The 12091-nt window shown below is 40.5% G+C and overlaps 1 protein-coding gene across 3 annotated transcripts in view; it reads left to right on the top strand.

Annotated features, from left to right (window-relative positions):
• The first annotated feature begins 66 nt into the window (after positions 1-66).
• crebrf (creb3 regulatory factor) overlaps positions 67-12091 on the top strand; it is a 35118-nt gene continuing 23093 nt past the window's right edge. The window contains exons 1-2 of one of the 3 annotated variants that reach the window (XM_044222796.1): positions 67-217; positions 10047-10257. In XM_044222796.1, the coding sequence (XP_044078731.1) occupies positions 10249-10257 (9 nt within the window). In that variant the 5' untranslated portion in view covers positions 67-217; positions 10047-10248. Of the gene's footprint in view, positions 218-866; positions 997-1404; positions 1525-10046; positions 10258-12091 lie in introns of those variants that run through there. The other 2 variants (XM_044222799.1, XM_044222797.1) reach the window with 2 other exon arrangements.

Raw genomic sequence — 12091 nt, 5'->3', positions numbered from 1 at the left:
AATGTTTTCACCCAGCCTCTGACTCTGCTCCTATTGGCCCAGCGCCGCACCACGTGGTCGGGCAGTCACGCGCTTTCCAGGAACCCGTCAGGAAGAAGAAAAACAAAACAAACCCGAGAGAGCTGTAACAGCGTGTGGACTCCATTGAAAAGGGGGCCTTATTATCTCCAACAGGGGAACCGACACGAAGCGAGACGTATGCGTGGACGTCCTAAAAGTGAGTAAGACCGTTATTGGTCGGTTTTGGGGGAACTTTACTGAGCAGTGTATCGTTGTTTTCGCCGCAGCGGAGGATTAGCTGTGAAGCTAACGGGAGGTTGTTGTTGTATATCGGGCTTCAGCTGGGATGAGGAAGGGGGCGGACGGAGGCCATACTGTCTGTGAGCTGCGGGTGAAAAGGAAGCAAGACTCGTTAGTTCCGCATTCAAATACACAGTTTGGGGCAAAAAACACGCGTTAGACGTGTCGCACATTGTGCATTGCATTTTTTGACCTTGTGCAGGAAGCGTTTAACTGCAGAAATGTCGCTAGCTAACGCTTTATGATGAGCTGAGATAAATTTCTTAAATGTCACTCATCGCGAAACCTGTCCAAAAATAACATCCTGCTGATTTTGTTAAATGTGTTCTCGTACAATTAATTGGTCAGTGTCTTCAGAAGTGGGGGTACACGTCTAACTCGGGGTCAGGGTAGTTAAAAGCTGCACTTATGTAAGAAGATTGGCTTGTACTCTACTTTTTAACTGTCAAAATCATGCTGCACCTCTTACAATATACGTACAGCTATTTAACGTGTCATTGATCGTCTGGTAGAACCTTATTAAACTGTACAGAAGTGTGTTTGTGGTAGGAAAAGCCTCAGTGCCAGTGCAATGCCCAGCGCTGACTTTTTGCAGGCAGCTTGAGCTCTCTGTAGGTACACGCCCCCCAACACACAACACATCCACTGCTGCTGGAGAGCAGCTCGACACATCCAGAAATTTCCATGTGATCGAAGGTAAATAATACACCCAAATCAGACTTGTGTTTCCACCGAGGACATCTCTTAAGTAACGATTTCTTCCGTTGATAGATTAATTTGGATTTTCACCTAAACAACCTGCTGTATATTATAAGTTAGTATAACCGACTTGGGCAGATAAACGTTGGATTTTGTGTTTCTTCTTCGGTATAAATATGAACAAATGGTACCGGCTGACGTATAATCATATGTTGTATTCAGGTTTTGTGGTAGGTGGTAGATTTTACTTTAAATATATTTTAAATATAGCTATCTAGGCCACGGACATGTAGGCCTCCAACTTGTTTATCTTGTGCCTCAACCTAGATTGAAACGGGCTGTTTATTTCCGGAGATTGACAGTCGCGGGGGCCATTCAGGCACGTCTGGAGGCGGGGCGTCATCTCCACTCGGCCAATAGGGAACACGGATTACGTGGGTGTTGGCACACTGGATTAGATTGAGGTTTTGTTTTGCTGAGGATCTGTGATGAGTGCAGAGTGGTGCAGAGACTGTGCAGATACAGGTGACATTTATGGCTTTATTGGTGTTTATAATTGGTCATTTGTAATCTATACCTGCCTGTTAGATGGCGATGATGATGGTGATGATGATGATGATGATGATGATGATGAAGAAATGCAGGTGTTTGTGCTCTCACACTGTACCTCTCCAAAACAAGTGAATCCATCACAAAGAGATGCAAGGATGTAACTTTCAATGTTTTTTAGGAGATTGAGTTAAACTGCTTGTACATGTGAAATTTCCACTACTGGGTCCGCACCATTCCCACGCCGTCGTACGCCGAGTGGGCGGAGCCTGCACACCATTTAAAAGGAGTCTCAGCCGGCGCAAACGCAGGATGCTCCGCTCAATTCAAGGGGCGACTCTACCTCGACCATATGGCCCATACAAACATAAACAGGTCAAGAGAGATTGATAGGAGAGAAAACTGATGCATGTCATTCAGGCTTACATAAAATCATATTGTGAATATTGCTGTCCATGCTGACAATTATTTGTCAACTAGGAAAGCTACCATGGCTTTTGCCCTGTAGGCCGACATTGTTGTTTGTTTTGTCAGCTGACAATTACGTGGTTGCTGCTGCTGGCTGAAAGATTACACTTCATTTAGGCCTAAACTGTTTCCCCGGCCCTCACTGTTACGTGTTAAGCGGTGCACTGAAATGGAGCGAGCCCAGTGTTTCATACCTTTTGTGTAGTGTTTAGAGTATTCTACCAGCATTGTGGTTGTTTATATAAGGTTTTGGGAAACCACAAAGCTCATTGTGCTTTAATCAGCAGATGCAGTGTCTGGATTACAGCTGGTCATCCACTCCTGTCGCTTTGTAAGGGATAAAAGAAAAAATTTGTATACCATAAAAACATGCAGGTACAATGCATATGTCAAGTCAGCACATGCATCAAATTCAAGATATTTTTAAATCTTTTTTTCCAAGTATTTAATTATTCTTTGTTGTTATCACAATTCATTTGCAACCACATGCTTGTGTGCTTACAGCAGAAGATCCCACACTTTGTTTTCTGTCATGTGGAAACTGAAAAAAAAGTCCACTGGTAACAATACTAAGGGATAACAAAAGGAGCTTTGTTGAATCTTATTGAAATAACATGATCAAGATTCTCATTCACATGAAAAGTGAATACTGCCCAACCTTTTTTACACACAAGGCTCTCCTGCTATAGTAACAGTAAACATGAGATCAAGATATGCTTCTTCATACTTTAGATTTGACTTATGTGTTTGCTTGATGAACTTCACCAGTTAAGTTTTACTTCTACTTACTAATGTGTCTTTTGTTTTCTGAGTAAATCTTTGTAAGCTGAATCTTGATTGCCTTGCCAACAATTGACCTTGTTCACAGCGACATTTTGACCTGTCAATGTCATTAACGATGGCTCCATTACAGAAATGACTGCAATGCAACGCAGCAGTTAACAATGGTATTAGTTATACCTGTGTTTTACAAGTCAAAATGTCTGCTGTGAAAAAGGTTTATCCAACTTTAGTTTCACTCCACGTTTCTCTGGAGTCACGCCTCTGTGTGTGTCCCCTCCCCTCCTGTAGGTGCATAGTTGTGTTACAGAGCTGCTGTGGACTAGAACTAGACATCTGAAGTGAACAATACCTAAGCATGGTGACATGTACTTTATAGCTGTTTGTCAAATGCTGAACACAGGGATACTCATGGGTCTGAGCTGTAGAATTTAGTAAAATTAAAGTAATTGATGAGCCAAAACACTTGCAAGTAATACAGCACAACAATAAACCCATCAAATTCAGTTTAGCTTGTATTTTTTTTTAAAATGTACACCTGGATGTAACCTCAGTGGCCACATATCAGCAATTAATTTGCTGTCTTAAGAGTTGCTGATAGTGCAGGACTCTGGTGCAAGGGCTTCCCAGTGAACCAAAGAAAGAATTTGCACTTGGAGTGCATCTTGGTGACTGAGCGGACTGGTCTAACCATGACCTCTAACCATACACCCATTCTGTGATATCTATTGTCATCTCTTCATTCATCTTATCTGTCACATAGGGCTGGGTGATATGACTGAAATCAGTATTGTGATATAAATAAGATTTTTTCCCCCTGATATTGGTTTATATGGCAAAATGCACATATAAAATTGATGTTCAGTCCAGGGAGGCGTTTTCCCCTGTTGTGTATTACATAAGGAAGAACTCTTTATGTAGTGCCAACCTTTCGCACAATTGGCTGTTAGTGAGCGCCCATGTTCTGTTTGTCTGTTGCCACACTGTACACACACATTTAGGACTTGTGGATTAATGGATTTCATGATGTTTGCAGAGATTCTCTCGCATGTCCTTTTTTAGTAAACAGGCTGGCATCTCCTGCTTGTTATCAATGTAGGGATCAGGGACTGACTGGTCAGTAGGTAACTCATTCCAAATAAGACACTGCTGATTGGCCTACTTGGATCACGTCCAATGTTGTGAGGCATTGAATGTGAGCTGTTTGCATGATAGTGGAGCTATGAGGTGAGCGCAGCACAGGGGAAAGATGTTTCCAAGCATGTGTCTTTATTAAGCTATGTATTTAGGCATCCAGCTAATCATTACTTTTATAACTGATTAATCTATCTAATCAATATTTTTGTGGAAATTACAGTTTGGTAGAGTCCAAAGTAATTTCATAAAATGCTCACTTCCACAAAAAGCTACCAAAAAACCTAAATAATTTATAATAATTTGAAACATTTGTCAGCTGTAAACAGCAAAGTTTGGGCATTTTTACTTGATACATGACAGTTAATCAATTGTAAAACGTATGATTATCAAACGTCCATTCAGTTTTCTTTCTGCCACTTGACTAATTCATTAATCCACTAATATAAGCACGGAAAAACAATTTCTGTCTGTCAGATAATTCTGCGACCCCAGCTGATGCTTGTTTCTAATGTTCAGAAATGACAGATGACAGAGGTGTTGTGCAAGTCCATTTTGAGCATATTGTAGAAAGCTGCATGTGTGAACCTGACATCAACACAGGAAACCGCACATTTGCGAGAGGCTGCATTGTGACCCCACATGTCAAAGTTAGTTGTCATAGGATGCTACAAAGAACAAAAGCACATTTTGTTGTGTAAGGAGACGTTTGATATATCCAACATGTGAGCTGCAGCAGTCGAGAGTGATGTAGCCACAGTAAATCATAACAGCATAATCAAAAGTCAAGACTGGTCCAAATTGTCTATCCCCTATGCACTTCTGAAATGTAAACATGATGCTGCAAAAATGCTGTCCTGTTGAACAACGTCTGTCTTCATCAGTTTATCTATCTTTCTGTAGAGAACATTACTCTATGTATAAGGTTTTTCTCTTTGCCATAGCCTTAGAAAGGACAAAAGAAGTCCTTTTAAAGTCTTGAAAAGTAGGCCTGGATAAAATATGACATTTTGAACCCTTTACAAGAACCCTGACCTAAGCCCACAGGTTACACTGTTGTGATCCTAAAGAAAGTGAAATCCCAAAGTATAAGGGCTAAAAGAAAATATCTAATGCTGGCGGTTTTCAGTGGTGAATTAAGTCTAACCAAAGCCTGAGAGAGAAATTCAGCTCTAGTCTTTTGTGGCCTGTCAGGCTCTGTCATAAATATCCGGCTCTACATCACAGCCTGTGTCAGCTACTGAGCACTGAGTTGGATTATATTAAATTCTGCTACTGGAAAATATTTGGTGCAGCTTTGCCGGGAGAGGTGAGGAGCGTTGTGACTTGTTTTCTGCATGTTTGTATGATCCCTGCTTGTGAACACAGGCTTTCTGTTTCCTTCTGTGATAGCAGAGTATGGATTAATGCTAGTGTTATTGTTGTGTTCGGGCCATATGTTTCTTCATTCTGCTTCTGCTACAAGTGAAACCAGACACAGCTGCCCAGGAAGGAAGTACACATTGAGATATGATAATGATCACAATTTGTATTTCAGAGGCTAAGCTTCCAAATATTCTGTTGGTCATTAAGAGAGTGCAGTATTTACTATGTACATGTATATTTATGTGCATAGACTTGTGTGCTTGCATGTGCTTTGATGTTTGTAAAAGTGTTGCTTTTACAATCGCTGTTGTACTAGTAGTGTGTACCAATGTGTTTTCTGCCACCTCCAGTCTCAAAGTGTGTATACACGGACACAGAGCTCAGGGGTGAGAAGTTCATTTGAGTCAGTCAGCACCCAGCGAGAAGAAGTGATGTCGTTCACTGTTTGCCTCAGAGGAGTGGGATTGGTGTACGACTGTGTGTCAGCTGTTCACTGCAGGGGTCATGTCTCCATGCAGATTCTCATTTATTTGCTATGCAAAACCGAAGATCTGTCCATGTGTTGCAGTCGGTAGATGGAAAGTAAGAGAACAACAAACAAGCAGAGATCAACAAGCGTGAGGGGAGGATGAAAGTGATAAATAAAAATGAAGTTAAGGTTAAGCTCCATGTACGCTAGACTCAAATTAGATGCTCTCTGAACGAAGGTGGGGAGGTAGTTGGGTTCGGAAAAGTGGGTGCTTTCCGAACATATAATGGGGGCAGGGATTGGAGTGCACCACAAATTTCTCAGAAGCTTATTCTCACAACAACTTGCGGCCGCTGGGTAGACAGAGAGCTGCTGTATGCTTTGGGCTCTTTGCTAATGGACTTACTGGTTTGGTATGTTGATTGTACAAAAGGACAATGAAGACCAGTCATTTAAGTGCGGATACATTTTTACACATTCTTTCATTACCAGACGCCCCGCCTCTGCCTATGCAACAGGAACAGTATTAACAACACTCTCTTACATCATATTACAGCTGAAAAGATCAGTCCAATCAGACAATCAACAGAATAATAATCAGCAACTATTTTGATAATCAAGTAATCGTTTCAGTCATTCCGTATCATAATTGTGAATATTTGATGTTTTCTCTGTTTTATATCATTGTAAACTGAATATCTTTGGGGTTTTGATTGTTGGTTGGGGAAAAACAAGGCATCTGAAGATGTCAGTTTGGGGTCTGGGAAACAGGTTGGTCATTTTTACTATTTTCTGACATTTTATAGACTAAAAGATGAATCGATACAGCAGTCGTCAGATTTATCAATAATGAAAAATAATTGTTAGTTACATATACCGTACTTCGTATAAACCTTGTCACATGAGATTGGTTACAAACATGAAACAGTTAACTCTGGGTTTTCCTATTCAGCTTTAAGCGCATTTATGCGAGAGAGCTGTAGTTATTTATTACAAGCCGATCACATGATGCAACATCATCAGAACAATTAGTGGAGTACTTATAATGACACGCACGGTAGCAAAAAGTGATTTTCAGCGAGGTAAAAGATATATAATATAATCACAAAATCAGAGTAGAATATGAAGCTCTAGAAATAGTAAGATAATAATATCCAAACACTTAAAATAAGACTAATGCTGCAGTAAGTGGAATTTCACACAAGCTGAATAAATCATCATCATGTCATCAGAAATATTGAGCTAGCAATTTCCATATAGCTTAATTATTAAACTTAACAAGGCTATCTAGCCATAGCTGATATTAACATAAGTAACAAAACAGGCAATGAGGGACTAACTTAACACAAACTATCTCCTTAACATCAACATAACCACATAACGGTTTCTACAACAGTTAACTAAACAGTCCACTCATTTCTGTCATCTATGCACACAACGGTGCGGTCTGTTCAGATAAAGTCCTTTCACAGTGACCAACTGGGGAAACTGCTGCTGCCTGGCACAGGGGATTTCTGGAGCCTTCCTGGGCTGGTGTTGCTATGGTGATTAATTGGCGAGTGCAGAGCCTTTTTTACACTCTCTGTTTGTTTCGAAGTCCTGCTTTAAACCCAGACCGAACACATGGTTGTGAAAAAATATTTCTTCATTTATTGTTTCTTGATTTAATTATCATGGTAGATACAGTGATTTTACTGACCTTTTTAAAATGTCCGGTGCTCTTCATAACTTGTCACTTTATTGTAATAAGACAGGTTGTCTGACCATGTCAGAAGTCAAAAGTGTTTATAGTTTTTCCAAATGGCCACGCTCAAAGGCGGAGTGATAAGCTGGCCATCACTGAGAGTGGGGATATGCAAATTGTTTAAATATGGGGATAATGGGTCACTCTCCTGGAAGGCATTCATAGTGTTGCACTCAGTTGTTCACATGAAAAGTAAAAAAATTGTTTTGTTAAGAATGGATAAGTGCTAGAGAGAGTTCAAACCCTGGCTCCTTTCTCACATCCTATGTGATTCCCGAAAACCCAAGTCAAGCCCAAAGATAGCTGGCTAACCCTAATCTTGCTTCATGATACAGGCCCCAGACTATCAGAGTATATTTAGGGTTTAAATCTGTGAAAGCAGAAGTGAACAAGAGGGACAGAAGAGGAAAGGTGAGATTACGATAGACTAGCATGGCCCAGTGCTGTGTTCACTTTAGGTCCAGCTCTAGAGATGGAGACAGAAGGTCCAGCAGTCCAGCAGTTATCAGTAAACAGGGAGACCTGGAGGCAGCAGTTCTGCATTTTTAGAAGCACTGGAACAGTGTCTCCCGTGATCCTTTTAAACATACAGAAGCTATGTGACAAACAAAGGCCTGATTGTTGTTATAGCTGAGTAGGACTGGTACATGGAGAAAGGGGTATTTTTTTAAACATAAAGGGGAATTCTAATTAATTTCAGTTTCATTTACATTGTATTATAAAAGTACACTGTACCAAAAAAGTCACCAGTTAGCATTTGAAGTGCATAAGCTGCACTGAAATTCACTCCCCATTTCACTGAAGAGGGGGTGGTGATGAATTAGCTTTTTTGACCTGTGAACCTCTGTGTCTGCCCATTTTAAGAGAAGGTGGTGAAATATTGATCGTTTATACACTTGTTTATGCAGCTGCATGGTGAGATAATACAAGCAGCAGAGGAGGAAGGATGCTGCATGGCTGTCAGTGAATGGAAGGACACTGATGATAAATAATGACAATAAAGTTTTTGATGAAGAGGTTTAATTCTCAACTTATAAAATGCTATTGTTAGCCTGCTAGCTTCTACAGCTTATTTTTGCAACCATGCCAACACCTTTTCCGCCTGTAGTCATGAACCTTTAGAGAATTATCACATGAATCTGCAGCTCCCCTCGGCTTTATGGAGCTTTACAGTAAATTTCAGCGCATTGTTTTGCTGTCCTGTTTACTGTTTTGGTTCATTCTCACTGCTCTCATAGTGTTTTTCGCCCACACCAGGCAGCTGCTTTCAGTGAAAAAGCTCTAAAAACCCACTGTACACTACCTGCTCAGCACCAAACAGCAGACAGACATAGTTAGCGACTAGCTGGTGAACATAGTGGAGCATTTAGCAGCTAAAGAGCCAGATATTTCCCTTAGGAGTTGGTAGAGACCAAAACAGAGCTAAAAGAGAGTTAATATTGGACTTACGCTCTTCAGGAGGACACAGACATGACTCCAAATGAACGATAATTTTGCTCTGTAACTGCCGGATGTGTAAATAAGCAACTGTTTGCTAACAAGTTCGCCATATCAACTTAAACCTGCAGTGCGAAACTTTTGTCCCCCCTTCTGGCAGTGAGAGTAATTACATAAACACTGTTGTTGTTGCATGCTTATGACGTATTCCTCCAGGTGAGCTCGCCCCAGGCTCGTGTTCAGAAATAGTTACAGAAATACAGAGGAATTTACACATTTCCAAGACAATAATCCATTATTTAGGTAGAGTAAATAAAAAAACCCCAAAACAAATACCAACCTGTCCAAGAGCTGTCAAGTGGCTTTATTAGCATAACTGCATACAATACAACATTGCCAAAGCATATTAACACAAACTATACAACCATAATAAACAATTCTCAATAATATATGTTCTCTCCAGTGGACCTTTTTTTTTCTCGAATGAATGTTATGGACTTTCATTTATATGTACAAGTCCCGCACTCCAGCTTTTAAAAGGTGATATGTTGTGTTCACAACTTGTTTCTGCTGCCCCCAAGTGGCCAAAAAAAATAATTATTGTAGGTTTAATAGTTTATTTTAGGACTGCAACAAACAATTATTTTCATTGTCTGTTAATCTGCCGATTATTTTCTCGATTAATCGTTTGGTCTGTAAAATGTGAAAACTTATGCCCATCACAATTTCCCAGAGCTCAAGTGTACTTTTTATGTCCAAACCCCAAAGACATTCAGTTTACTTTACTAGACTAAGAAAACCAGCAAATATTTACAGCTCTAGTTGGTTTCACAGTCCTTAAGATCATTTCTTTATCTTATCTTTTTTATGTGATATTGTATTAAATATTAATTTACAGTTTAGTTCTGTCTTTTCTTGCTTTGTTTGCGAACCTGTTAATATCTCACAGTTCGTCCTCCTGCAGTTTGGTGTGAGAGAAACAAACAAACTCAGCAGCTGTGGTTAAAATGTACCTGCATGTTATAGGTGGCTTCTGTCTTTGTTTCCGCCTCTTTTAATTCTTATATTTCTGCTCTGTGCACACTTTGTTTTTTTCCACAGACCTGAAGCATACAGAGAACCACACCAGACCACAATAAACCGGACCAGGTTGAGCCCGCCCCCAGCCTTGCAGGTTGCATCCACCAGCACTCTGCCATTGTCTCCTTTAGAAGTAATTTATTGTGCTGATCAGACAACGTCACACTTCTGGGACTGGACAGGAGACCCAGAGGTTCCTCCCCGCTGGAGCAACCGCCTGGCAATGCCTCAGGTAAGAGGGATGACGAAAGGAGGGAAACTGTACTGTCACTGGCACACAGGTAGACAGGTTTCCTCCTACACAGGTCTGGACAGTTTGGAAAAGTGTGGAAAGAAATATCAGATTATTTCCAGCTGTTGAATACTTCAATCAGCCGAAGTGTCTGAAACGGTATGAAAAACCATAATGTTGTTAAACCCTGATAAATACAAATGTGAACTTTTAATTTTACACCTACAGGAATTACAGTCTATATCTCAAAACTGAATTGACCGACTATTCAGTAACCAGACGTACAGACAGTATAAGAGATGTGAAACACAGTTCAGCTGTGTTGAAGGAGGCGATTGACTGACCATGGTTCAGTGTGACGTCGGTAGACACTGCATCCAAACTGCTGGTGTGGACAGATGGGTCAACAGTGAGTGAGTTAGTGAAGGAATACGTGAACTCTGGATCCTAATAAAAATATGTATGAAATGGCGCAGAGTGTTGTGTCTGAGCATAATTTTGGATTCACATGGTTTTATTCTCTGTGAATTAATAGAAACATTACACAATCAGCCTCAGGCGAATGCTCCTTGTTTATCACATTATCATTTATATTAGATACTACAGTGACAATTACTCAGCAAGATATGCTGTTAGTTATGATTGCAGCTATTTTGTAGCTGTGTCAACTCACTGACTCCTTTAGCTTCCTTGTCATATAATTGTAAACAGTATGGAGACACATACTACTGTATATAGCTGCAACATCTCCAGTTTGAAGTTGACTACAAAACAATAATCTGCTTCATACATAGTTGACATGAGTTGAGAGCATCTGTGCATTTGTTACATACTAGAGCTAGACTGATAAATCAGCCAGGCCAATATATCACCCAATATTAGCGGTTTATTAGTGGATTACAGCATATCTCCCGTAAGTGCCAGTTTGAAAGGCTCTGGAAGAAAACTGGTTTAACAGTGCCTCTCCAAGCCTACACAGACAACCTTCAACATTACAAAGATGCTCTCATTACAGCCCAGTCTACCTACTACTCACACCTCAGACACTCTGGCTTCTACAACTAGGCCTGTCACGATAACTACTTTTGTTGGACGATATTTTGTCCCAGCATTAATTGCAATAAATGACATTATATTATATTTTAAGGGCATTTGCATGGTATTCCATCACATTAATTTGCATAAAGCATCAGGGTTCAGTCGGATGCAGCAAGGGAGAGATCTTTAGCCAAATAATCACAAACTCACTACAGGGACATTGTATATTTGAAGTTAAAAATCTTTTTTAAAATATCTACAAAGGGAGGGAAGAAGATCAAACAAACTATTTAAATATTTACAAGATCAAACTAACTATTTACATATTTACAAGCTATAGGAACGCTCTAATCCAGAGATCTGGAGAGAAAGAGTGAGAGAAAAGCTCTATCCTGCCTGCCCCAAACGCCACACCTACTGACTGTCTGCACATAACGCAAGAGGAGAGGGAGAGCCGAAATCCCGGCGCTGTTGGCAGAAGACCCAAGGACTGCGATTACTCTGAGCAGCATATATGAATAAATTTCTCGCCTTTTCCCCTGAATAGGTTGCTAAATTTGTCGCTAGTCACTTTTTTAGAAAAAAAGTCGCTAAGAGGGTCTGAAAAGTCGCTAAATCTAGCGAGAAAGTCACCAAGTTGGTGTGTGTGGAGAGAGGAGCTGCCTGAGCCCTGCCCACGGTGAAACTCCACACAGAGGGCAAACTACAAGAGGACAGAAGCAGCGTGACCAGAAATGACAGCAAAAGCATAGGTTTTTCTGTTTAATCGTTTTAGGCACTGTGAAAAAACGCTGCG

The sequence above is a fragment of the Siniperca chuatsi genome, linkage group LG14 (assembly GCF_020085105.1).
Source record: "Siniperca chuatsi isolate FFG_IHB_CAS linkage group LG14, ASM2008510v1, whole genome shotgun sequence".
In the NCBI taxonomy this organism is placed as follows: Eukaryota; Metazoa; Chordata; class Actinopteri; order Centrarchiformes; family Sinipercidae; genus Siniperca; species Siniperca chuatsi.
The sequence above is the reverse complement of the archived record's forward strand: the minus strand, read 5'-3'. Positions and strand labels throughout refer to the sequence as shown.